Source organism: Danio rerio, chromosome 1 (assembly GCF_052040795.2).
Source record: "Danio rerio strain M-AB ecotype USA chromosome 1, GRCz13ab, whole genome shotgun sequence".
In the NCBI taxonomy this organism is placed as follows: Eukaryota; Metazoa; Chordata; class Actinopteri; order Cypriniformes; family Danionidae; genus Danio; species Danio rerio.
In genome coordinates, this window is record NC_141021.1 from 10,902,107 (window position 1) to 10,929,027 (window position 26,921).

General features: G+C 35.9%; 5 protein-coding genes across 9 annotated transcripts in view; 1 reads left to right on the forward strand and 4 right to left on the reverse strand.

The window, feature by feature from the left end:
- The window catches only part of elfn1b (extracellular leucine-rich repeat and fibronectin type III domain containing 1b), a 149,793-nt gene that overhangs the window by 67,242 nt on the left and 55,630 nt on the right, over nt 1–26,921 (forward strand). The window lies entirely within an intron of this gene.
- Nucleotides 566–24,032, reverse strand: ugt5b4 (UDP glucuronosyltransferase 5 family, polypeptide B4). The gene is made up of 3 exons (NM_001080692.2): nt 23,822–24,032; nt 9,948–9,978; nt 566–2,643 (listed from the first exon to the last, which is right to left on the reverse strand). Exon 3 carries the CDS (start codon nt 2,636–2,638, stop codon nt 1,043–1,045), a length of 1,596 nt encoding a protein of 531 aa, NP_001074161.2. The 5' UTR covers nt 2,639–2,643; nt 9,948–9,978; nt 23,822–24,032; the 3' UTR covers nt 566–1,042.
- On the reverse strand, nt 5,398–24,032 carry ugt5b3 (UDP glucuronosyltransferase 5 family, polypeptide B3). Of its 2 annotated transcripts, none has more exons than NM_001361513.3 (3): nt 23,822–24,032; nt 9,948–9,978; nt 5,398–7,321 (listed from the first exon to the last, which is right to left on the reverse strand). In NM_001361513.3, exon 3 carries the CDS (start codon nt 7,314–7,316, stop codon nt 5,721–5,723), a length of 1,596 nt encoding a protein of 531 aa, NP_001348442.2. In that variant the 5' UTR covers nt 7,317–7,321; nt 9,948–9,978; nt 23,822–24,032; the 3' UTR covers nt 5,398–5,720. The 2 variants fall into 2 exon arrangements, with proteins under 2 accessions (NP_001348442.2, NP_001348443.2); NM_001361514.2 differs by lacking the exon at nt 23,822–24,032 and adding an exon at nt 11,451–11,505.
- On the reverse strand, nt 12,488–24,056 carry ugt5b2 (UDP glucuronosyltransferase 5 family, polypeptide B2). The gene is made up of 2 exons (NM_001177499.4): nt 23,822–24,056; nt 12,488–14,271 (listed from the first exon to the last, which is right to left on the reverse strand). Exon 2 carries the CDS (start codon nt 14,264–14,266, stop codon nt 12,671–12,673), a length of 1,596 nt encoding a protein of 531 aa, NP_001170970.3. The 5' UTR covers nt 14,267–14,271; nt 23,822–24,056; the 3' UTR covers nt 12,488–12,670.
- ugt5b1 (UDP glucuronosyltransferase 5 family, polypeptide B1) lies at nt 14,918–24,056 on the reverse strand. 2 transcript variants are annotated; one of them, NM_001177493.3, is made up of 3 exons: nt 23,822–24,056; nt 18,379–18,742; nt 14,918–16,607 (listed from the first exon to the last, which is right to left on the reverse strand). In NM_001177493.3, the coding sequence occupies exon 3, from the start codon at nt 16,600–16,602 to the stop codon at nt 15,007–15,009; it is 1,596 nt and encodes a 531-aa protein (NP_001170964.3). In that variant the 5' UTR covers nt 16,603–16,607; nt 18,379–18,742; nt 23,822–24,056; the 3' UTR covers nt 14,918–15,006. The 2 variants fall into 2 exon arrangements, with proteins under 2 accessions (NP_001170964.3, NP_001348439.2); NM_001361510.2 differs by lacking the exon at nt 18,379–18,742 and having other exon boundaries at nt 23,822–24,051.

Sequence of the window (26,921 nt, forward strand, 5' to 3'; positions counted from 1 at the left end):
TTAGTCTGGATGCAAATTGTTCAAGGACTTCTTTATTATATCCTCCTTTAGACTTCAGGTTTATTGAAGTGTATTGAGGTGAGAATTCTTTTATGTAGCAGCTGCTTGCCGTTCTCATGACTGTAACATCATGACCTTTGGCAGAAAGTGCTTCAACCAAGATGTTCATGTTGACCCAGTGACTGCCATCCACAGGAAAGACAAGAACTTTCCCACTTTGAGCAACTGGGACAGATGCAAGCAGAAGAGTTAACGTGATTGGCCATATCACCTGAAACCACTGTCCATTCATAGTACCTATCGCAAAGAAAAGAATACATGCAATTCCAAATTAAGAAAATATGGTGACTTTAAACAGATTTAGCTTTCTTGGAGATGTGAATTGGGCATTATTGTACACAGATTAAAATGTTAGTGTTTATTGAAAATATTAGTTTGTTAGTTTTTTACTTTAAATTATGTTGTACTAAATATTTGAAATTCTGTCAATACATTCTTGTAATATTGCTTCAAAACAGTCAAAATTGATTAAAACTTGCACTGAGAAAATATAAAGAGGCAAATATAAAATATGGAATCTCTATTTATTTGCTTATGGAAACATTCAAATATTGCACTTCAGTCTTAATCAGAATACACTACATCCACAATCATTCAGTAATCACAAAGAAACAGCTGGTACCCAGTCAGGCTGGGCTATTTGAAAATTCATGTCTACTCCTGTCAAAAAGTACAATGTGTACACACGTGTAAGAGTAAACCCTTTCAAGTTATTTCTGTTGTTGAAACACCACATTTGCCAGTCTTCCTAAACATTTATTCAATATTACTCTGTGATTTGTATGCCCAGCCTAAATCTTTATTTTTATTTGCTCTTACCTTTGTTTACTTAATTCCAAATTCATTTTACATCCTGAATATTAAATGCAAACTGCAGATGTTTTTGTCTGCTCCTGTCTGAAATGATTATGTAATTATTGTATTATGTAATTAAAACATTTATTAACATAATTTACTAAAATCAAGTGCTAAAAAAGCAAATTCATTGACGTTTGATTTTTGTTTTTCTCATGCATATTTTGCAGCAGAAATATCGCATAACTGCATATATGGTCAAGATTATGAGTGACACAGCAGAAATCAGCACCAGAATAACATCAACAGAGTGATAAGAGTACCAGGGCATTTTGTACGACTCTGTGCGCAAGTGAGCGGCACCTTTGTGTCTCATAACAAACTCAATCCAGAAGATGGCGTTGTCCAGAGGCTTCACTGGAACGTCCTTGTGAAGCCTTGAGAGTCTCTGCATGTTCTCCCGATAAGAGGGATCATAGAGTACCTCTTTGACCGTTTTAAGGAATGACTCCTTATCCATTGTGGCAAAGTCTACATTCTTGGCTGCACCTCTCACTCTCATTTTAGAAAGATTGTCAGGCTGATCAAAAATCAGGCCAAATCCGATGATTGGCACCCCGTGGTAGATGGCTTCTTGAACTCCATTGGTTCCTCCATGTGCAACAAAGGCTCTGGTCTTGGGATGACCCAGAAGATCATTCTGAGGCATCCAGTCCATAATCAAAGTGTTGTTTCCTAGTGCAGACGGTCTCTTTCCTTTGTACCTCCAGATGATCTTCTGTGGAAGTTCTGCAAAGGCTTCAGCAATTGCCTCGGCCACATCATCGGGAAGCTGACCAATTATAGTTCCCAGAGACATGATGATGACACCATGATCACCCGAGCTCTGAACAAAGTCCTCCAGATCTTTTGGGAGAGGCTTTGATGGCTTGCATTGAAAACCTGCCATGTAGACGATGTTTGGCATAGTGGGACGTGGATATTCAAACACAAAATCAGCTCTATGGAGCCACAGATCAGCTCCCTGAACTAAGTTGAATAAATTTACTCCTGGGCCAATAAAGCGTTCACAGAGAACATTGTAAGTTGGGGCAATCAAAAAGGCAATTTGTGTTTCTGTTATAATGTACATCACAACATTCTTAACTCTTTCCAAGAAACTCATGCGGTCTGGTAACTCTAGCATTGCAACAGGAACATAAGAAAGTGGAGATGGAGCTATAACAAAATGACCTTCACCAAAAATAGCCCAACGGACATTGTAAACAATGGGCAGTTTAAGATAGTTACCCAATATGACCCCTCCGTACATGGCAGGATCGGTAAGAAATAAATCGTACTTTGTTTTTTTTAAAGAATCTATAAGCTGCTGATCTTCAATCATGTTGATTATCATCTCACGTTCTGTTTCCATAATCTTTAATGAACTTTGCCACATCTCCATCTCTAACTTTAGACGACCCCATGTGGAACCGTCCCTTAAAATGGTTATAAGTCTGGATGCAAACGTCTCAAGGATGTCTTCACTAAATCCTCCCGAAGACTTTAGTGTAATTGATGTGTAGTGAGGTGAGAACTCTTTGATGTACCAGCTGTCTGACATCCGAATGACTGTAATATTGTGGCCTTTGGCATGAAGTGCTTCAACCAAGATGTTCATGTTGACCCAGTGACTGCCATCCACAGGAAAGACAAGAACATTCCCGCTCTCAACAACTGGAGCCATTACTAGTAGAAGGCATAATGTGACTGGCCAAAGCATGTGAAAAACCTTTCTGTTCATAGTTCCTGTTTCAAAGTAAAAGAACAAGCACATTTTAAAGTTAGTTGCGTGTTTGATTCATTCAGTTTGATTTTATATAAAAATATAACTATTTTACAAGGCAACAATTAATATTTTTTTATAATATGAACTGCATATTTTTAAGCAAACACGAATTTCCACCTAAAACATGCATTAACCAACTCTGGATCATTAGAAAAATGAGTATAAATTGGCAAGTCAAATTTTACAAATTCAAACTAAATATCCACCAATTAGCAAAACCCTAAATACTTATTAACTGCCATGACACTGTTGAAAACATCAAGCAGAACCAACACTTTAGGAAATTAAGCAAATTAGTTTGTTGCAATAATGTCCGTTTTGACTTTTTAAATAGTTCAAAACAGTTTACTCAGAAAAAATCACTTCATTTTATTTACACATTCTGTTGTTACAATCTTATGCCCAAATTAATTAAATTCATTATTCTCTGCACCACTTCTTTGCAAAACCTCTTAAGCTTTGGTTGGATAGGGAGCACCAGTGCACAGCAATTTTTAGATTACTCCAGAGTTGTTTAACTAGTGCAAGTCTCGGCTCTGGCTGGGCCACACAAGGACATTCCCAGAGTTGTTTCATAACTACTGGTGTGTTATCTTGGTTGTATGCTTAGGAATGTAGGGATAGTATTGGCCAGTGGAGGAGCGGTGCCTGGGTTTACTCCAGACAAAGTTCAATCTTTGTTTCATCAAACCAGAGAACTTTGTTTTAAATGCTTAGAGATCTTCAGGCTCAATCAGGTTGGATAGGGAGCACAGCACAGTAATTTTTTGATTTCTCCAGGGTTGTTCAATTAGGTTCAAGTCTGGGCTCTGGCTGGGCCACACAAGGACATTCACAGAGTTGTCTCATACAGTAGCTACTGTTTTGTTATCTTAGTTTTATGCTTAGGAATGTAGAAATGGTATTGTCCAGGAGAGGAGCGGTGCCTGGGTTTACTCCAGACAGAGTTCAATCTTTGTTTCATCAGACCAGAGAACTTTGTTTTAACTGCTTTAAGAGTCCTTCGGGTGGCTATTTAAAAAACTTCAGATGGGCTCTCATGTGCATTTTACTGTGGAGATTTCTCCATCTGGCTACTCTACCACGTAGGCCTGATTGTTGGAGAACTGCAGAGATGGTTGTTCTCCTGGAAGATTCTCCTCTCTTCACAGAAAAAAAAACATTGTTGCTCTTTTAGAGTGACCATCGGGTTCTTTGTCTTACGTCCAGAGTAAACTGGAGCTGGTTTAAATCAATTTTGTGTCTGTACAGTGCTGCAATAATATTGCCCTTGATCTGGACTAGTCTCCTATTTTCTGATGTTGAAAAACATACCCATATCCTGATGCTGCCACTATCATGCTTCACTGTAGGGGTAGTATTGGCCAGGGAAGGAGCGGTGCCTGGGTTTACTCCAGACAGAGTTCAATCTTTGTTTCATTGGTTAAGAGAACTTTGTTTTAAATGCTTCAAGCGTCCTTCAGGTAGCTTTTGGTGAACTTCAGATGGACTTTTATGTGCATTTTACAGAGGAGTGTCCTCCATCTAGCTACTCTACCATTCAGGCCTGATTGTTGGAGCACTGCAGAGATGGTTGTTCTCCTATAAAGTTCTCTGTTTTCCACAGAAAAAAACATTGGTGCTCTTTCAGAGTTACCACTGGGTTGATTGTCTCCTCCCTGACCAAGGCTCTTCCCCCCTGATAGCTCGGTTTGGCCAGAAAGCCCACTCTAGAAAGGTTGCTGGTAGTTCCAAACCTCTTCCATTTACAGATGATGGAGGCCACTGTGCTCATTGAAACCTTTGATGGCAATTTTCTGTATGGTTCTTCAGATTTATGCCTCAATACAATACTGTCTCCAAGGTCTTTAAGGCTTGTTTTTTGTTGTAATAGGCACTATTAACTGTAATCTTATATAGATGGACATGTGCCTTTCCATATCATGTCCAATCAACTGTATTTACCATAGATTAACTCCAATCAAATTGTAGAAACATTTCAAGGATGACCAGTGGAAACAGGAAGGAAATTATGTCAGTTTTAAATATCATGGCAAGCACAGTGAATACTTTGTAGATGCCCTGTACTGTAAATCAATCCCAGCAACAACTAATAATGCTTACCCAACAATTTGACAGAGTGGGTTGTGAATTTATATTTATATTAATTCTTGTTCTATAGTAGCATTCCATAATGCTTACTATATTTAATGACACTGATTTATTAAGAACTCTTGTGACAGGTGCTTTCAGTTCTGTTCTAACAGTTGTAAAAGGCCATGCCATGTTACTTTTTTTTAAATTCTTTTTATCAAAACACAATGTGACAAGGACAACAGGCATTTTTTCACTAATGTAATGAACAAAATACAATTAATAAACCAATTCCTTTGTAGATAGTATCAAAACACTTTAGTTTAAGAATCTGGGTCCAGTATTATTATTTTTATATTACAGTAGGTTTTAAAGTATTTATGCTGATCAAATATATGAGTAGACAGTTTGGTTAAATATTTAGAGTAAAAATGATATGTATTTGAACTTTCAAATCATCAAAATCTCATGAAAAGGTAAAACAATTTTCGAAAAAAAAAATCTAATCAATTGTTTTAACACTGATAAAACAGGAGACCCATTACAAATGTATATTTAGCAGAAAATCATCATATTAGAATGACTTCAGAATAATCATGTGACACTCAGGACTGGAGAAATGGCCGCCAAGCATGTATTTTCCAAGAACAATTTTTATTCTAAAATTAAGATCAGTTATTTGATGAAATAAATAAGAAATGATACAAAACCTATTTTGGAGTGCAACATATTTAATCTACTTAACAGTTAATGATTAAATACAACTTATTCTTAGGTTAGAAATAACTCATGACAGGTTCTTCAGTTGCCATGTACATTCAAGGAATAATTGATGACAAATATATGTTATTTTAATCAAGAAACCGACGTATTTCCTTAAAACTGTTCTACATAAAGTCCAGAATAATCAATATAGCTGTAAAAAGCATATCTTACACACATTTTGTGTAAATTTAATTTAAACTCACTCTCTTTTGTTTTTTGTTGTTCTCATGCATATTCTGCAGCAGAAATATCTGATAACTGCATATATGCTCAAGATTATGAGTGACACAGCAGAAATCAGCACCAGAATAACATCAACAGAGTGATAGGAGTACCAGGGCATTTTGTACGACTCTGTGCGCAAGTGAGCGGCACCTTTGTGTCTCATAACAAACTCAATCCAGAAGATGGCGTTGTCCAGAGGCTTCACTGGAACGTCCTTGTGAAGCCTTGAGAGTCTCTGCATGTTCTCCCGATAAGAGGGATCATAGAGTACCTCTTTGACCGTTGTAAGGAAAGACTCCTTATCCATTGTGGCAAAGTCTACATTCTTGGCTGCACCTCTCACTCTCATTTTAGAAAGATTGTCAGGTTGGTCAAAAATCAGGCCAAATCCAATGATTGGCACCCCGTGGTAGATGGCTTCTTGAACTCCATTGGTTCCTCCATGTGCCACGAAGGCTCTGGTCTTGGGATGACCCAGAAGATCATTCTGAGGCATCCAGTCCATCACTAAGGTGTTGTTTCCTAGTGCAGACGGTCTCTTTCCTTTGTACCTCCAGATGATCTTCTGTGGAAGTTCTGCAAAAGCTTCAGCAATTGCCTCGGCCACATCATCAGGAAGCTGACCAATGAGAGTCCCCAGAGACATGACAATGACACCATGATTACCAGAGCTCTGAACAAAGTCCTCCAGATCTTGTGGGAGAGGCTTTGATGGCTTGCATTGAAAACCTGCCATGTAGACGATGTTTGGCATAGTGGGACGTGGATATTCAAACACAAAATCAGCTCTATGGAGCCACAGATCAGCTTCCTGAACTAAGTTGTCAAAATTTACTTCTGGGCCAATGAAGCGTTCACAGAGAGCATTGTAAGTTGGGGCAATTAAAAAAGCAATTTGTGTTTCTGTTATTATGTACATCACAACATTCTTAACTCTTTCTAAGAAACTCATGCGGTCTGGTATCTCCAGCATTGGAACAGGAACATAAGAAAGCGGAGATGGAGCTATTGCAAAATGACCTTCACCAAATATTGTCCAACGGACATTGTAGACAATAGGCAGTTTAAGATAGTGACCCAACATGACCCCTCCGTACATGGCAGGATCAGTAAGAATCAAATCAAACTTTGCTTTTTTTAAAGACTGCATAAGCTGCTGATCTTCAATCATATTGGTTATCATTTCACGCTCTATTTCAATCATCTTCAGACTAGTTTGCCACATCTCTATCTCTAACTTTACACGACCCCATGTTGAACCTTCCCTCAAAATGTTCATAAGTCTGGATACAAATGGCCCGATGAAGTCTTCACTGAGTCCTCCTGAGGACTTGAGATTTACTGATGTGTAGTGAGGTGAGAACTCTTTGATGTACCAGCTGTCTGCCATCCGAATGACTGTAATATTGTGACCTTTGGCATGAAGTGCTTCAACCAAGACGTTCATGTTGACCCAGTGACTGCCATCCACAGGAAAAACAAGAACATTCCCGCTCTCAACAACTGGAACAGTTACTAGTAGAAGGGTTAATGTGACTGGCCAACGCATGTGAAAAACCTTTCCATTCATATTTCCTGTTTCAAAGCAAGAGAACAAGCACATTTTAAAATGAGTTGCATGTGTGAAACATCAAATTTTATCTCACTATAAAATATACTGTCAATTTTTTGTTTAAGAAGCCAACTCAATATAAATTTTCACAATGGGAATTGCATAAAATTGTTGAATTTTTTTAAACTCCCGATACATAGAGTACATATACATTATTCAACACTGGATCATAATACCATTGTATTATAACCTACAAATGAGGTTGTATGAATTTATACATAAAATACCTATGATCTGCCAAGAGACTGTGTGGGACACATCTAGTAGCACCAACACATGGCAATTAAATAGATTTTTGTTGTAATCGTGTCTATTATTAAGACTGTTTGACCCACCACTACACTACAGTACTACAACACGTTTCCATCATTTTCACACACAGGTTTGTAAATTGATCATTATTATAATTAACTATTGTTTTATTTATATTAAACACATTATTACGTGGCTGTCTGGAATACTTGATTCTAATTGGTCAGTGAAAACATTCCAAGGTACGTTATTCCCAGATAACAACTGCAAGAATAATAACACTGGCTCAAAGAATCATCTTGACCATCATTGAATACGCTCACGTCCATATTTTCATGCTTGTCTATCATGCCTCTGTTTTTGACTGTTGGTGCCATCTCAAGACTGAATAATATATAGGTTAGTGTATGCTTCATTAAGCCGTTGTTGTTTCTGTCAGCTTTGCATCTAATTAGAGAATCAATAAACTATTATTCTAGGCATTTTCTGGCTCTAGTTCTGTATTCAGGCTGCCGATAAGCTTGTCGCACGTTATTCTATGATAACACCTACCTATGTGTACTTTATCCCAAAGTCCATAAGTCTTGGCATTTTTAATGTGACATTGATTTAATAAAACAAGACTCACAACAAGTGCTATCCAGTGTTGAATTATGGTTACTTGGCTATTAACCAAATTTCTGCTCACCCAATTACATGAAACTAAAAAAAATGTATAAAACTATTAAAAACTTAATACGAGGCTCACAAATTTGTTAAATCAACTTGTGTTGACGGTTGTGTTTAAAGCTATAATGTACATCACAACATTCTTCACTCTCCGAGAAACTCATTTGGTCTGGTAACTCTAACATTGAAACAGGAACATAAGAAAGTGGAGAAGGAGGTATTACAAAATGAGTTCATAGTAAACTGTCCAGCAGATATTGTGGATAATGGGCAGTTGAGAGAGCGTGACCCAATAGAACACATCCAAATTTGACTGGATCTGCAAAAAACAAAATCAAAACTAGCCTCCTTTAGGGACTGCATCAGCGGGTGATCCTCAATCATATTTACTGTCATATCCCTTCCATCTTTTAAGCATTTTCCCACATATCCAACTGCAGATTTAGACAACCCGAGGTGGAACCTTCCATCAAAATGTTTATAATTATGGATGCAAAAGTCTTAAAGAATTCTTTACTAAAACCTCCTGCAGACTTATTGATTTGTAATGAAGTTACAACTGTCTGATCTACTGTACCAGCGGCCTACAGTACCATCCGAATGGCTGTAATATTATGACCTTTGGCATTTAATGTTTTAACCAAGATGTTCATGTTGCCTCAGTGACTGCCATCCACAGGAAAGAGAAGAAACTCATCTCTTAGATCAACTGGGACAGATGCCAGTAGAAGGGTTGATGTGATTTGGCCACATGACTTAAAACATGTCTATTCATGGGCACCTGTTGTAAAGCAACAAAGAATGATCTACTGACAGACTTTGCAGAACAGGGTATGTCAACTTGTGGTATTAGTAGTGTTTGAATTTGTTCATTCAATCCAACATAACACTAGAAAATATGACGTTTCTGAACAAACTTTACAGTGCAATGATAAGAAGCATTTCACCGAATGTAGCCACTACATAAAATATGCTCAGATTTTTTTTTTTTTATACCTCATTTTGTCATCAGTGTAAGTTATCAAAAGTCAGAAATAGTCTGCAGTTTTTAGGTTGTCAATAATTTAAAATGATCTGAAAAATCATGTAGGAACTAACAGACTCAGAATTTTTAGCTTCAGATTTCAGATTTTTATTCAGCCGGACAATATCAACTAGGCTACCTTGGTCTGATTTTCTAACACATTCGTTTCCTTTGTCATGCAACAAGTCTCACATTTCTGATTAAGTTTGTTGTGTTCATAGCAACTTGAAACAATTGGTAACACCTTGTTGTAACAGCTTAAAAACAAGTGTTTTATAATGGGTTCAGATATTAAAAGTCAGTGCAATCTAGACTTAAGCTGACTCTCCAGCCTGATCTCACGAGAAAATGTAAGTATTTTACGTTTTGCCAGTTTAGTGGCTAATTCGTACGAGTTCAGTCGTACGAAATGGTACGATTTTAAAAAGGAGGCGTGGCACCTGACCCCACCCCTAACCCCAACCATCATTGGGGGATAAGCAAATCGTACTAAATTGTACGAATTAGATCGTACGAATTTATACGAATTAGCCACTAAATTAAAAAGTTACGAATTGCTGTGAGATTGTGTTGGACTCTCCTATATAATTTAAAAAAAAAAAAGCAATGAAGATCAAAATTAGTAACCAAGAGCAGGTACTCACCTGGTTTGCGTTAGTTAGATAGCCTTTAAACCTGAAAGAGAGAAAGACATAGAGGAGAGAGTAAAAACAAAAAACGTACTTTAAAAGCATAAAAACAGCTTTAGTAAGACAACTGTCAAATAAAAATCTAATTGGCATTGTTCCTGCCGATGCTGTCCATAATAAAAATATATCTGTTCTTACCCAGAAATATGCAGCATGCAAAATCAGCTTTGAGTGTAGTCATGAACTACTGTATAACCAGATACTCTCCTTTGGCCTGGTTGTGCATGCTGATATGCTCATTTAATAGTCTTTAACAGGGCAAAGTGTGTTTACCTGCAAAGCCCTAGTTAATAAGCTACCATATAGGATTGTATGTGTAATTTAGTCCGGGTGTTTACATTAATAGCTCAATGGAAGGAAGACCGTTAAATGGCCCGTACTTCAGCTCTACAATATATTAAAATAAAATAAAATGTAAATTATATGAAAGACAAGAATGACTTTTTGGAGATCCCAAATTACATTTTTTTCAGTTCATATAAAACTATGCAAGATATGTACTGTATAAAGAGGAAGGGGGGAGGTCACAACTTAATGACCATGGTAAAATGTTGTTCCCATTGCCAAACCAGTTGAGATCAAATGATATAGATTATAATTTAGCTTGAGTCATTTTAGTTTTTATGCAATATTATACTAGAATACAAAAGCACAGCTGTCCCCCATTTTGTTTGTTTGATAGTTTTTTTCTGCCAATATGTCCAAATTGCCTATTTCAAATATATTGGAATGGAGAAAAAATTACAGAGTAAAAGAAGGGGGAAACCTAAATGATGATAATATCAGAGTTTATGCCATATTTGAAACAAAGAAGATATTTTAAAACAATAACAATATATAACACACAAAATAAATCAGCAATATATTTTCGATTACAGTATTTGGTTATCATTAATATATTGGACATGCATGACCAGATGTTCCTTATAACCTGAATGAAGATTTTAAGAAAGTCATTGGGCAGTCAGAAATCAATATCGAAATCGAATATCATATCGAAATCAATAAGCAATCGGACACAGATTAGTTTTGTCTATCCAATCAGGGGATATCAAACATGTTGGATATTTGAATAGATTTTCGAGCATGTATTGCTTTCATCTGTTTCTTATCACAGTGAGAAACAGGTAAATTTCAACTTGCTACGTGCCTAACTGGAAATTATCACAACAATTTTTGCTCTTTTTTGATGATTTGATTGCTTCTATAGTTCTAATTTGTAAAAAAAAAAAAAATAGTTTATTATATTTGATGAAGAAATGCAAATGCAGTACTCACCTTGGTTGTGTAATTACAGTAGATGGCATTCAAACCTGCAAAACGAGAATATTTCAACAACAAGCAAGGGAAATATCATTGAAAACTGATGTAAAAACAGCAAGCATACTGTATAAAGTATTACTAAGTAATATTGTTCTTTGTGATCCCTATGTTTATCATAAAACAATATATTCTTACCCATTAATATGTACAGGTGGGATGCAAGTCATTACCAGGTTAACCTTGAGTGTAGCATAATTCACAAAACTACAAGTATTTATTCTCCTCTGGCCTCATTATGCATGCTGATATGTTCATTTAACAGTCTTCAACAGGGCAAAGTGCATTTACCTGCAAAACCTTAGTTAATAAACTACCATATAAGGTTATATGTATAATATCTTTTGTCTTTGACTAGTTGGGTACCTATACCACCAAAATAGCAAATCAGCTTCATATTATATTACATTACAATTAGACGATTTAGTACATTCTATGGGGGAAAAAACAGGAATTCTAGGCTTGAGTACTCTTTGAGAAAACAGATTATGAAAACCAATCTTTCAGGAAATAAACTACTGTATGCTAACTGCATGTTTTGTGTTGTTGCAGCTGTAATGAATAATAAGCATGATGTACCACAACTTGGAACTGATATGGTTACACAAACATGGTTCCAAATTAAGTCTTTGGTTTAATATTCTTTGATTTACGCAGGAGAATCAAAGTCCTTCAAATGAGAATCAAACATAGTACACATCACATACTTCAATATCCCACCTCAAGATCCTAACTCTAATTGCTATTAATTAATAGGGGTGGTCCCTATTTTTTTGTGTGCTTGAGCCACTTTATTCCATGCCCTCATAATGGAGAATGGCACTAAGTACACATTACACACAGTACTTCAATATCAAACATACTTTAATGAATATGGGCTAAAGTTGCTGCAGCTCTGAGTGGTTATTATTTTATGCTATCCTCATTTTATTTCATGCACCATTTTGTAGAGCAACACTAAAACACCTTATGCTTTGACTGTAACAGGTTATGGTGTTAAGATCCTGTTCACATATGATTGTTTTCTGAGTCAACCGAATAGTGATATATTAATATAGTAGCACAGCTTTAGGTCACACACAAAAACACTAACAATCAAGAATGCAAACTGTAGGGAAGGTATGGTAACACGATAAAAGGAATAGACAAAAAAATAAATAATAAAAGCACACAAGTTTATGGTGATAGATCTGACATTATTTATATTGCAAATACAGATTTATCTTTACAGAACTGAAAACCTTTAGATCACCAAATTAAATGAATAGATTTTTGATTGAAAGATTTAGTCATTAACATACAGGCAATGCCTGACCTGAATTTGCTTTATACCTGAATACAATTTTCAAAAGGCCAAGTCATTCATGTTTGATTTTTGTTTTTCTCATGCATATCCTGCAGCAGAAATATCTGATAACTGCATATATGCTCAAGATTATGAGTGACACAGCAGAAATCAGCACCAGAATAACATCAACAGAGTGATAAGAGTACCAGGGCATTTTGTACGACTCTGTGCGCAAGTGAGCGGCACCTTTGTGTCTCATAACAAACTCAATCCAGAAGATGGCGTTGTCCAGAGGCTTCACTGGAACGTCCTTGTGAAGCCTTGAGAGTCTCTGCATGTTCTCCCTATAAGAGGGATCATAGAGTACCTCTTTGACCGTTGTAAGGAAAGACTCCTTATCCATTGTGGCAAAGTCTACATTCTTGGCTGCACCTCTCACTCTCATTTTAGAAAGATTGTCTGGTTGGTCAAAAATCAGGCCAAATCCAATGATTGGCACCCCGTGGTAGATGGCTTCTTGAATTCCATTAGTTCCTCCATGTGCAACAAAGGCTCTGGTCTTGGGATGACCCAGAAGATCATTCTGAGGCATCCAGTCCATTATTAAAGTGTTGTTTCCTAGTGCAGACGGTCTCTTTCCTTTGTACCTCCAGATGATCTTCTGTGGAAGTTCTGCAAAGGCTTCAGCAATCCCCTCGGCCACATCATCAGGAAGCTTATCAATCAAAGTCCCCAGAGACATGATGATGACACCATGATCACCAGAGCTCTGAACAAAATCCTCCAGATCTTGTGGGAGAGGTTTTGATGGCTTGCATTGAAAACCTGCCATGTAGATGACGTTTGGCATAGTGGGACGTGGATATTCAAACACAAAATCAACTCTATGGAGCCACAGATCAGCTCCCTGAACTAAGGAAAGAAAGGATGTTCCTGGACCAATGAACCGTTCAGCAAGTGCATCATTAATTGGAGAAATCACCAAAGCAGCCCCTATTTCAATAAAGATGTACATTACTACATTATATACCCTTTGCAAAAAACTCATGCGATCTGATAATTCCAGTGATGGCATAGGTACATAAGAAAGTGGAGAAGGAGCTATTGAAAAATGGGCTTCATTATAACCTGCCCAACGGACATTGTAGACCATGGGCAGTTTGAGATAGTGACCTAATATGACCCCTCCAAACATGTTTGGGTCTGTAAGAATCAGATCATACTCAGCATCTTTTAAAGACTGCATAAGCTGCTGATCTTCGATCATGTTGACAATCATCTCACGTTCTGCTTCAAAAATCTTTAAAAAGCTTTGCCACATATCTGCCTGCAGCTTCAGATGACCCCACGTGGAACCGTCCCTCAGTATGTGCATTATTCTGGATGCAAATTGTTCAAGGACTTCTTTATTATATCCTCCTTTAGACTTCAGGTTTATTGAAGTGTAGTGAGGTGAGAATTCTTTTATGTAGCAGCTGCTTGCCGTCCTCATGACTGTAACATCATGACCTTTGGCAGAAAGTGCTTCAACCAAGATGTTCATGTTGACCCAGTGACTGCCATCCACAGGAAAGACAAGAACTTTCCCACATTGAGCAACTGGGACAGATGCAAGCAGAAGAGTTAACCTGATTGGCCATATCACCTGAAACCACTGTCCATTCATAGTACCTATCGCAAAGAAAAAAAAACATACAAATTCAAATTAAGAAAATATGGTGACTTTAAACAGATTTTTTTTTGGAGATGTGAATTAGGCATTATTGTACATAGATGATCCTGTTAGTGTTTATTCCAAGCATTAAGCTTTTTTTTCTACTACTGAATATGTTGTACGAGGTATCTGAAATTCTGTCAATACATTCTTGTACTGTTGCTTCAAATCACAGCCAAAATTGATTGAAACTTGCACTGAGAAAATATATAGAGGCAAACGTCAGATATATAGAGGATCTTTATTTATTTATTTATGGAAACATTTGAATATTGCACATCAGTACAAACCACAATACACTTCATCCACAATAATTCAATAATCACAAGGCAAGCTACAGTGTAAGACAATTATTCTGACCCATTACTGTGTATAATGGGAAACCTATCAGGTAAACCTTTATTACAGTCAATAAATTGGCATTGGTGGACTTAAAAAAATGGATCGCAACACATAGAGCTGGTACCCAGTCAGGCTGAGCAATTTGAAAATTCATGTCTACTCTTGTCAAAAGTGTGTTATGTTGTTGTGACTAATGTACACACACGTAGGAGTAAACCCTTTTAAAGTTATTTCTGCTGTTGAAAACACAACACCACATTTGCCAGTTCTTCTAAATACTCATTATTACATACATTAGAATTATGGTTGAATTAACATAATTTATTAAAATTAAGTGATAAAAAGCTAATTTACTGAAGTTTGACTTTTGTTGTTTTCATGCATATTCTGCAGCAGAAATATCTGATAACTGCATATATGCTCAAGATTATGAGTGACACAGCAGAAATCAGCACCAGAATAACATCAACAGAGTGATAAGAGTACCAGGGCATTTTGTACGACTCTGTGCGCAAGTGAGCGGCACCTTTGTGTCTCATAACAAACTCAATCCAGAAGATGGCGTTGTCCAGAGGCTTCACTGGAACATCCTTGTGAAGCCTTGAGAGTCTCTGCATGTTCTCCCGATAAGAGGGATCATAGAGTACCTCTTTGACCGTTTTAAGGAAAGACTCCTTATCCACTGTGGCAAAGTCTACATTGTTGGCTGCACCTCTCACTCTCATTTTTTCAAGATTGTCAGGTTGGTCAAAAATCAGGCCAAATCCGATGATTGGCACCCCGTGGTAGATAGCTTCTTGAACTCCATTGGTTCCTCCATGTGCCACGAAGGCTCTGGTCTTGGGATGACCCAGAAGATCATTCTGAGGCATCCAGTCCATCACTAAGGTGTTGTTTCCTAGTGCAGACGGCCTCTTTCCTTTGTACCTCCAGATGATCTTCTGTGGAAGTTCTGCGAAAGCTTCAGCAATTGCCTCAGCCACATCATCGGGAAGCTGACCAATGAGAGTCCCCAGAGACATGATGATGACACCATGATCACCCGAGCTCTGGACAAAGTCCTCCAGATCTTGTGGGAGAGGCTTTGATGGCTTGCATTGAAAACCTGCCATGTAGATGATGTTTGGCATAGTGGGACGTGGATATTCAAAAATAAAATCAACTCTATGAAGCCACAGATCAGCTCCCTGAACTAAGGAAAGGAATGAGACTCCTGGACCAATGAAGTGTTCACAAAGTGCGTTATAATATGGAGCAAAAAGCAAAGCTGCTTGTGCTTCGGCTACAGTGAACATCACAACATTCTTTACTCTCTGAAAAAAGCTCATGCGGTCTGATAATTCCACCATCATAAAAGGAACATAAGAAAGTGGAGATGGAGCACTGACAAAATGAGCTTCATTATACATTGTCCAACGGACATTGTAGACAATGGGAAGCTTCAGAAAGTGGCCCAAAATAACACCCCCAAACAATAGGGGATCTGTAAGGAGCAAATCATACTTGGCATCCCTAAAAGTCTGCATAAGCGGTTGGTCTTCCAACATATTCTTTATCATCTCACTTTCTATTTTGATCATCTCATAAGTACTTTGCCATGTCTCTATCTCCAGTTTTAAACGACCCCAGCGGGAACCTTCTCTCACAATTTTCATGAGTCTGAATGCAAACGTCTCAAAAAATTCTTCATCGAATCCTCCTGCAGACTTGAGATTTACTGATGTGTAGTGAGGTGAGAACTCTTTGATGTACCAGCTGTCTGCCATCCGAATGACTGTAATATTGTGACCTTTGGCATGAAGAGCTTCAACCAAGATGTTCATGTTGACCCAGTGACTGCCATCCACAGGAAAGACAAGAACCTTCTCGCTTTGAGCAGTTGGAACAGTCACTAGCAGAAGTGCAATTAAGATTTGTCCACAGGGCTGAAAAATCTGTCCAATCATGGTGCCTGCAGGGGAAAAAGAGCGATCCATTGACAGACCTCAAAAACCATTTGAAACATCTTCACCAGGGGTGTCAAACTCAATTCCTGGAGGGCCGAAGCCCTGCACAGTTTAGTTCCAACCCTGCTCCAACACACCTGTAGGTTTCAAACAAGCCTGAAGGACTCAATTAGTTTGATCAAGTGTGTTTAATTAGGGTTGGAACTAAACTGTTTAGAGATGCGGCCCTTTTGGAACTGAGTTTGACACCTCTGATCTACACTGTTAACCACAGCTTTAAAGACTTTCAAGAATATTACGCCACTGAATGCAATGAATTCACAAAGTGCTCTGAAAAGCAGAGAAGCAGGAGTGAATAGAGAATGCATGCGTGGTCATCTCAATGAAAGCAATCAATGAATAAAATATAACGTTTATTCAAGATGGATATAAATAAAATTAAAATATACTGCTTGTTTTTTATATAAATAGCTTAATGACAGACTTAATATCTGAGAAATGAATTATAGTCAAATGTAAAGGCTATGTATACAGTGCTCAAACCAAGAAACATGTTCTTACCTATGAAAAGGTAGACTGCAAAATACTTAATTGGTCAGCTTTGTTGAATGTAACTTAAGTCAAAGAAGTTCAAGCACAGCTCACTCTCCTTCAGCCTCGGTGTGCATGACAAGAACCTTGAATTTCTACATCATGTGAGTGAAGGTTCATTCAGTCTTTAAAGGGGAAAGAGCATTTCCATGTAGAGGTCTAGTTAATGAGCTACCATTCAAAGTTACTGGTACAGTATCAGAACTTCATCCCGACAGTATCTCTGGCCCTGTGCTGTCAAATACATTCAGGTATGAATGTTATCAGATTATGGATTCCTGGGAAATTAACCTATGATATTCACATTGCTCTGCTCTACTTTGCCATGTCATCAGCATGTGTAAACCTATTTCACTATTATGTGAAAGAAACACCCAAGCCTTTGTAAACGTCAAAATTATTTCAGCTTATGACTTCAAGTATCTAACTGTAATATACTTCCTATAATATATTGTTGATGATGAAAGTAAAGGATTGATAGCAAACATTTTGGCTCACAATATCCTCCATTAAAATAAAAAATCAGTGTGAATGCTATTTTACATTGGTAAATAATTAATCGTTTTTGAGTTTCATCCTCCAAGCTGTCAAATATTTTCTCTCAGAATAAAACCCCTAAACATGGCATGCTAAACCACTATAAATGTTGTAACGTAAGTCTCCTTTGGCCATGACTGTTCACTCTCATAACAGCATGTATGTTAAAGGTCATGTTTTCAAAAGACCAAAGTATTTACCTATACAGATTAAATTTTATTATAACAATTTTTTTTTCATTGTGTACTTAGTGTGCGCCCATTGGAAGAACACACAGCCAAGGAAGAGAGTAAACCATGATTACCTTCAGTATTTTAAAATGTGTCTAAAATCCATCTTGGTTAAGTTTGCTGTTTAGAACTGATATCTGGACAGCTGCTTTGAAGAGAAGCATTACTGACATCAAATTATATGTACAAATAATCTTTTTGCCATTGATAGCAGACATCTGTGCCTCCTTGTTTCTGAAAAGTGCCAGCTGCCACTGCAACCAACCATTTCCGCAACTAGGTTTTTATTAATTACATTTGTATTGTACACAAACACTCTATTCTAGTCATTATTCTGTTTGATTAGAAACACAGAACAACAGATTGACTATCAAATATTTCATTGATAGTAAATAAATAAAACAAATATGAGCTTCACCTTAATTCCAGATCCTGTTTTGGATGTTCTGAGCCTCTGTGTCTTTTTTAAAGGATCTCTGGAACAATATCTCTGTTTATGTGATTAATCTGAATAAGTGTTAAATGCTGATTTATTCTTCTGCGTCAAGCGCACATGTATGGTCTAGCGTAGCCATCGATTGGTCGCATAGCCTTTTCCGTGGCTGACGCTGATGTGCACCTCTCAAAAAATGTATGTACACAAGTTGCAGCAATGCGTAGCGCAAGCTCTGGGATTGGTAGGCTTTGTAGCTGTGCCGAGTGTGGGCGTTGCTGAGAGCCGCGAGTCTGATGGAGCGAGTGTTTACAAGTGTTGAGTCCCGTGAAGAAGCTCCAGACTAGGGCTGCAACAAACAATTATTTTAAAAATCAATTAATCTGTTGTGTATTTACATGTCTGAAACATAAAATAAGCTTTAAGAGGGTAAAACACTGCATAACACATGGGATAATATGACACGTCTTTCTTTGGTTCAGTGCCAGACAAGGCACCAAATCTCAGTTTGAATTTTTCAGTTGCCGCTCTAAGGGTTAACGAGCTAACGCTAACTTGTCATGCTTGTCAAGCTGGATAACAAGTAAAAACACCAGCACTAGGGACTTTACGGTCCTCCCTGTCTATGTATGCAGGGCTCGAAATTGCGACCATTTTGGTCGCATATGTGCCCGAAAATTAATCTATGCGACCTCATAACATATTTGGGAGCATTAGTGCGACCTGTTTTAATTTTTTCTAAAAACGTGCTGAATTACTCCCTGCCGCTATATTGGTTCATATCAGCTGTCAATCACTCAAGGTATTCCGCTGTCAGATGACAGGGAAGGAGCTATTATGACCACGGGAAATGCAAACGGCTGAACTGAAGAGTGAAAACTTAAAGCACACAGGTTTGCAAACCCCACCTGAAGTTGAGGCGCAAATGAGAGCGATCATGACATGTGGTGAATATTGATCCGCCAGCTGAGATCAATCGAGTACGTGCTATTCGGAGAAAGCGCCCAAATCTCGATGCGTTTTATTCACTGCGTGTTCAGCGCAAATGTCTGCTAAAAGTCAAATCTGATACTGTATATATCATCGCCAAAGAAGCTCCCCTTTACTAAGTTTACACTGAAACTGCGGCTCATAACAACGAGCGGTATTGCGCCTGTGGTATTCGCAAGAATCCTGCTCAACCTGCTCATATTGGGTCGGCTGACTCGCCTGCTTTCCACACAGAAACATGAAAATCAGCTAAGACTGAACAGTTAAATTGACAAAAACTAAAACCAAAACTTTTAAGAGATTGAAGTGAGACTTACTTTCTTTTGTATATTCTTTCTTGAGATATATATAATTTTTTTATTCATTTACTGTTGACTGTTTTGCAGCTTTCAGCATTGAATTGAATAATTTATTAAAATCTTTTGTTTGTTTTGTAGCAAAAATATTATTTATTAAATTGACATGCATATAAAAACAATAGTGCAAAATAAATATTTATTACTGCAATGCTTCATTTTTGTTTGATGCAAACTATACATTTATTTTTCATAAAGTAACAGACTTTTTATTGCAGATAACGTGCATTCAAGCACATTCAAGGCAGCATCATAATGAGAAATGTAATTTATTCACAATTCACTATTATTGTCATTTTCATCATCATTAATATTCTATAATTTTTAGACATTCATTTTGGAATTATTGCACACAAATATCAATGTCATCTCAGCATTAGTTGGATAGTTGTTTCTGGTTTTTGTTAGTCCTAATTGATGTTGTTTTCAGATACAATATATCCCTTAAAATACAGTTTGCAGCTGTGCTCATTCATTTTTGGTGGTGCTCCTAAATATTTAAAGTTGGGAGCAGCGGTGCTACCAAGTAAAAAAGTAAATTTCGAGCCCTGCTATGAGGTGCTGGACTCTGTATCAGTGTGCGAGTGAGACCGTGTTCACTCCGCTCCACGCTCAACTAAAGTGTTTATATATATATATATATATATATATATATATATATATATATATATATATATATATATATAATCAAATGTCCTTGTGTTGCGCAACACATCGAATCGATTATGAAATTTGTTGCCAAGGGTTTTAGTAATCGACTTTTATTGATTTAATCGATTAGTTGTTGCAGCCCTACTCCAGTTGGAAACTTTTGCTTTGTTTTTACCTTATAATTAAAGTTGTTGCACCGTTCGACTTGTACGTGCGTTCAGAAAAAAGGAAGTGTTATTGCAGAGCAACACAAACAGCACGCAGAAGTATAAAATGCATGGCTATGTGCAAGGCATGTGCCATGGGTAGGCCCACACAGAATCTGCGGGCAGAGTTTCGCTTATTTTCCGCAAAACTCCGCAGATTTTTGCAAAATTTTAGCCCATCATTAATTCTGTTTATTTACTTGAGTAAATGTGTAAATCTAAATTTATTAAGTTTTTTAATTAATTACAGCAAATATTATTGACTAATATGAAAATGTTCATCTGATTTATGTACAACACTGTTTAAGTAATATTTTCTGTCTTTTTGTAGAGATATTATGTGAGAGATTTGCTTTGTTTACTAAATGAAGTGAATCTAGTTGGATTTGCATTTTAAACATTAAATAAAAGTTAAAAAGGTATTACTTTTTATTTCATATATTAAGATTTTAGTTATGATACTCCCAAAATAATTCCACAGAAATCCGCAGATTTTTACCAAAGTTCTCAGCAGAAATAGCAAAAAACATCCGCAGATTCCGTTCGGCCCTGGCCATGGGTCACGCCAATCACTGCCATCTTAGCCTTGTGCAGTGATCTTTGGTGCAGTTCTGGGGAAATTTTAAATGCAACACATCGAAAGTCATCTATACCAAAACCAGCACATACTGTAATAAGATGCAACCCTAAAAAGTGTTTTTTTTTTGTTTTTTTGTTTTTTTTATTATCCGCTTGATGACGTGATGACGTGTTTGTGACGTATGTAATACTGTTTAAGGGTCCAAGCCGCCATTCACTTGAGTGGAGAAATCATTCGTTTATGATCACTTTTTATTCCTATCACACGTTAAAGTTAATTTTACATAAAGTCATAGTGTACACAACAATCTCTGGGCTTGCTGCATAACAAATACCAACATTTTAACAAATTATAAAACAATGAATCACTTTCTGGCCATCGCATATTAGGCATGGACATATATATTGCGATCGTGACTTTCGAAAGTATTAAATCGCTTTGTAAACGTTTATTATTACTATTTTATGAGTCTCCTCATTCAGTTGAATACAGCGCTTTTTTTTTTTTTTTTTTTTTTTTTATTAAATAAATGAACAAATATTAAAATAAGTACACAAATAAAACAAAATAAAAAATAATAATTAAATTGAATTAAATAAATAAAATATTAAAATAGAAAATATTTTAAAATAATTAAATTAAATAAATGAAACTAAATTAAATTAAATGAATTTAAAAAACTTAATTAAATAAATAAATAAAATATTAAAATAAAAAATAACTAAATTAAATAAATAAACAAAACAAGATTAAATTAAATGAATTTAAATACAATTAAAATAAATAAATAAAATAAACATTAAAATAAATAAATAAAATATTAAAATCAGTTGAATACAGCGCTTGGACCCAAAAGCCACTCCGCGTGACGTCACACTTAACAAGCGGATAGGCCCTTTCTACATTTCCTGGTTTCTCAGTAGCAGAAGTCGTCATAGTTGGGAAAACGTAAAGCACAGTGAATGGGAGAACACAACAAATATTTTTCTTTACAATCTTATTTGCTCGAAAAATAAAAGAAAAACTCCACAATGATGTTATAAAGACTTTCAGAAAAAGAAGAAAAGATGTGTGAGACTGATGACTGCGGCCAGAGGAGAGAATAACGTCAAATTTGTTGTCCTGTCCCATAGACGCTGCATTACAAACACCTCACACAAGCGTCATTTGTTTTTTTTGTAATTTGAAGATAATATAATACATATATAAATACATAATGTTCATACGTTTTTTTTAAAAATCAACAAATTAAAAACTTTCAAGTATTTAAGATGCTGATAATTGTTAAACACGTCATAACATACTTGTGAAAAGGATCAATTTATGATGCTCATTAGAGCCAATACAGCCGTCGCCATATGAAAATTAGCATGGTCCTACTACAAATAAAATCTAAAAACATGGTTATTGGTTTTGCTGAGCTAACCATAGTTTAAGAATTGCATTTGTAAAAAAAAAATGGTCTATCAATACACCAAAAAAGGATACTTTAACCATAAGAAAGTTATGTTTTATTTTTATCATAGTTGGAAATGTTTGTTCCTCGCCACTGTCACTACTGGCTTAAATGGTTTGGGACTTGTGGAGCTGCGCATCGATAGATTTGCTCTTCAGTGTTTGGACTTTCAGCAGTGAAAATTAAACCACACTGAACTGAACCAAACTGAACTTCAACTCTGAAAACTGGACTGACACAGATTCAGTTTACTAGAACTTCTATGTTAAGCTGCTTTGACACAATCTACATTGTGCAAGCGCTATAGAAATAAACATACATTTAATTGAATTGAGTATAAAGTTTGCATGTGTGACAGCGGCTTTCTGCTAACAAAAGTACAATTACAGCATAAAATGTAGTTTCAGTTCAGCACACAACATAGTTTTTGATGTTACGCAAGTTCAGTCACAAAATATACACAATAAAATTTAACGATGTATCTTTAAAAAAAATTATGTACGTCCTGAGCAAACCATGACCTAAATGTGCGGTCTCTGTTTCAGAAACCAAGAGAACTATGAGCACATAGTTTCTACACCTAGTTGTGTAAACTCTATCTGAATACTGTGACAGTGAAGGATTGTTTTTTTTATACCTGTAAAGGACATTTCCCTCCCATTTCCTCACTTATTGGAACTTATTGATTCACAAACTAATAACGTGACCTTCGTTCATTAATCTTTGTTCAGAACAGAATCGTTCAGTGGGAGTGTTCCTAAAGACAGTTACATGCTCCACCCCTAAATAGTATTCAAATTTAGTTTAGACTTCCAGGCTACTACATAGGGTGAATAGATGCGATTATAACGCAGCATAAAGCGCTCCAGACAGTGCTGAACAAAACAGTTAATGTAATATTCGCGGGAAGTATTACTGGAAAGCAGAAAAAAGCCGAAAGCGAACAAAAGAGCGCGAGATTAACGATTCGGTCAATACAAAGATTCATTCAAAAACATCGATGCGCTAGCAAGCTAAACCCCAAAGCGGCGCACTTTAAAGAAATATTAACACCTTGCAAGACCAAAGACAAGCATAAAACACTGATTTCAAAAGAAAATAATATATTTAGATTATAATTAAGCCACTATTCAAAGTTCTATTGCTTATATATAGGCATAAAAATACGACATGCGATACAACAACTCACCAGAGATGGGAAATAAGTTATCCCAATAAAAACTTCGACAACGTCCAAACAACTCCGTGCTGCCCAGGTTTTATTTTACTGAGTGAACCAAACTACAGACTATTTAAAGGTTTTCTTCTCATATCAAAGCACATCGCGTTACGTTTTTTGTTCTTCGTCCGGTAACCCAAAAAATTTCCTGTTTTTACTGAAAGAGCCGCGGGGCGCCTCCCCCCTGTTGTGTTTGAGTTTACATGACAGTTTTACAGGATATGGTTCTGGTTACATAAAAGGTTATGGGAGGGACTGAAAATACTCACATTTATTATTGTCTAGAATTCTGAAGTACAGCAGAATGCATGCATTTATCAGAGCTGTGAATCAGACTTAACGTGAACGTCTCTGCATGTGAAGAACAAACACGTTTGAACAGCTCCATTATTCGTGTTGGTTCATGCAAGTTCATATTCAATGAGATTATTTCAAGGGAGAGTCTGGCATACCTACTAATCATACATGTGCTAAGATTTTTTTAATTTTTTTTGCAAATGTGGTACGCATTTAAAGGGATATTCACCCCCCAAAAATGAAAATGTATATATTTAAGCCCTTGCATTCTTGTCATTTAGCAACTATATATCCCACAGATGATGAGCTTTGAGTACCATACCACTTTTCTGAAGCAGTTTATTCAGTTTTGCCATATGCTGTCATTATTATTTAGACTTTGACCCCTTGACGGATGAAATTGTTTAGCAGTTTTGGTAACAGATGCTCTGAAAATTTGGCCACTGACTTTTCTGCCCTTTTGGAGCTCATTCAATTTGTTGGATGCTGAATGTTGCTTTGGAAATTCATTTTCATAAACATAACCATTTCTTTCTTCAGCCCCTGCTTCACACCACTAAAGGGAAATGGAATACACCAAAAAAAGATTTATTTAAATCAGTTGAGTTAAATCAAACTAAAACATATGGAGGACGAAAAAAATAACAAATTCATGCATAAATTAAACAATAAATAATAAATATGCAAATAAATACATAAATGTATATAAAATCCACAAATCTCTGCATAAATAAATCTATAATTAATTAATAGTGTGCTAAATAATTAAATACATTACACAAATGTTGGGGGATTAAGAAAATGCGTATACAATGTATTGCATAATTACTTTTCCTCAGCTCAACATGCTAACAAGAGGGTGTCTGTCAATCATCAAAAGACAGTCTATATATCATCATTGGTTGATCGTTAGAAAAAATTTGCATTCGATTTTTTTTGATTGGCTTCTGAGGATTGACAGATACCCTCTCATTAACATGTTGAGCTGAGGAAAAGTAAATACAAAACTATGTTCAAGAATGAATAAATGTTTGAAAGGGCCCCACTATTAGTGCAATTTATTTATTTATTAACCTGCCCGCACTATTAAATTATTTGTAGATTTATTTATGCAGGAATTTATGGATTTTTATATACATTTATTTATTTGTATATTTATTATTTTATGTATGCAGGGATTTATGGATTTATTTACTGTTTTTGCAGGTTTCGTCCTCTATAGAAATGGCATAGCAGTCTTTCTAAATTAATAACTTAGGGAAGTTGTGTGGATGTAAAACACAATCTTTTTTTTAAACTTTTTGACTCCTTATGATAACTGCACTGAAATACCTTATGTCACAGAAATGGTTATTTTCAGCATTAATCAAAAATTTATGATCACTTGAACTCCAATTCATAGCAATACATACAGTTAAAGTCAGAATTAATAGCCCCTTTGAATTTTTCTTTTTTTTTCTTTTTTAAATATTTCCCAAATGATGTTTAACAGAGCAAGGACATTTTCACAGTATGTTTGATAATATATATATATATATATATATATATATATATATATATATATATATATATATATATATATATATATATATATATATATATTTTTTTTTTTTTTTTTTTTTTCAGGAGAAAGTCTTATCAGTTTTATTTATTTACAATTTTTTAAACACCTTTTTAGGGACAAAATTATTAGCCCCCTAAAGCAAATTTTTTTTCGATAGTCTATAGAACAAACCATCATTATACAATAACTTGCCTAATTACCCTGACCTGCCTAGTTAACCTAATTAACATATTTAAGCCTTTAAATGTCACTTTAAGCTGTATAGAAGTGTCTTGAAAAATATCTAGTCAAATATTATTTACTGTCATCATGACAAAGATAAAATAAATCAGTTATTAGAAATGAGTTATTAAAACTATTTTTTTTAGAAATGTGTTGAAGAAACCTTCTCTCTGTTAAACAGAAATTGGAGGAAAAATAAACAGGGGGGCTAAAATTTCTGACTTCAACTGTACATAAATAAACACATCATGATTTTTTTAAATGTATTTGAAGAGATCAGATGCAAAAATCTCTAAGTGGCATCTCAAATTCTCATTAAAAATGAACGTTTTTCTCTTCCTCCTTTGTTAATTTTAAGATATTTCACTTCAAAGACCAGGTAAAGGACATACACACAGGAGCCTCATAAAAATGCTCATTTTAGAGGGAAATTTTTAGATGGCATTTAGAGGTTTTTGCATCCAAACTCTTCATTTATGTGTTGCATTCCAGTGAAACTACATCCAAGTATTCTTAAAATAGATACATATTTTGCAAAGGAAAAAAAAGCTTAACGCATGTATCATCTTGAATTTACACAAATAACCTTCCTGGCAAATGTTTTTCCTGCTTGAAGCATAAATCTGACAAAGTTTATGGAAATATGTACTAAAAAGGATGTCTGAGAAGATGGAAAAACTTGATTTTAGCTATATTTTCTGAAAAACTCTTAATATCTTATGCAGTTTTGTTTCTCATTTACATATATCTTGTTTAAAGGGTATTTGAATGTGGAAGCAAGCCAAAAACACTGATTAGGAGAGTGATTTTTTTAGTGTTATTTATGTAAGTCTCTTCGGGAGAACCCTCTGCGTGCCGTCATTAATTTTGCATTGCATTTTAATCTCTTTTCTGTACATCTACTTTCTCCTGCTGATATCCTGAAATAATGAGGTATCACTCATTTCCGATGATGTGATACTATCACCTACTAAGCTTGAAATTCAG

Coding starts and splice junctions, on each gene's coding strand:
- ugt5b4 (NM_001080692.2), bottom strand. CDS start 2,638: ATGAACAGAAAGGTTTTTCACATGCTTTGGCCAGTCACATTATGCCTT.
- ugt5b3 (NM_001361513.3), bottom strand. CDS start 7,316: ATGAATGGAAAGGTTTTTCACATGCGTTGGCCAGTCACATTAACCCTT.
- ugt5b2 (NM_001177499.4), bottom strand. CDS start 14,266: ATGAATGGACAGTGGTTTCAGGTGATATGGCCAATCAGGTTAACTCTT.
- ugt5b1 (NM_001177493.3), bottom strand. CDS start 16,602: ATGATTGGACAGATTTTTCAGCCCTGTGGACAAATCTTAATTGCACTT.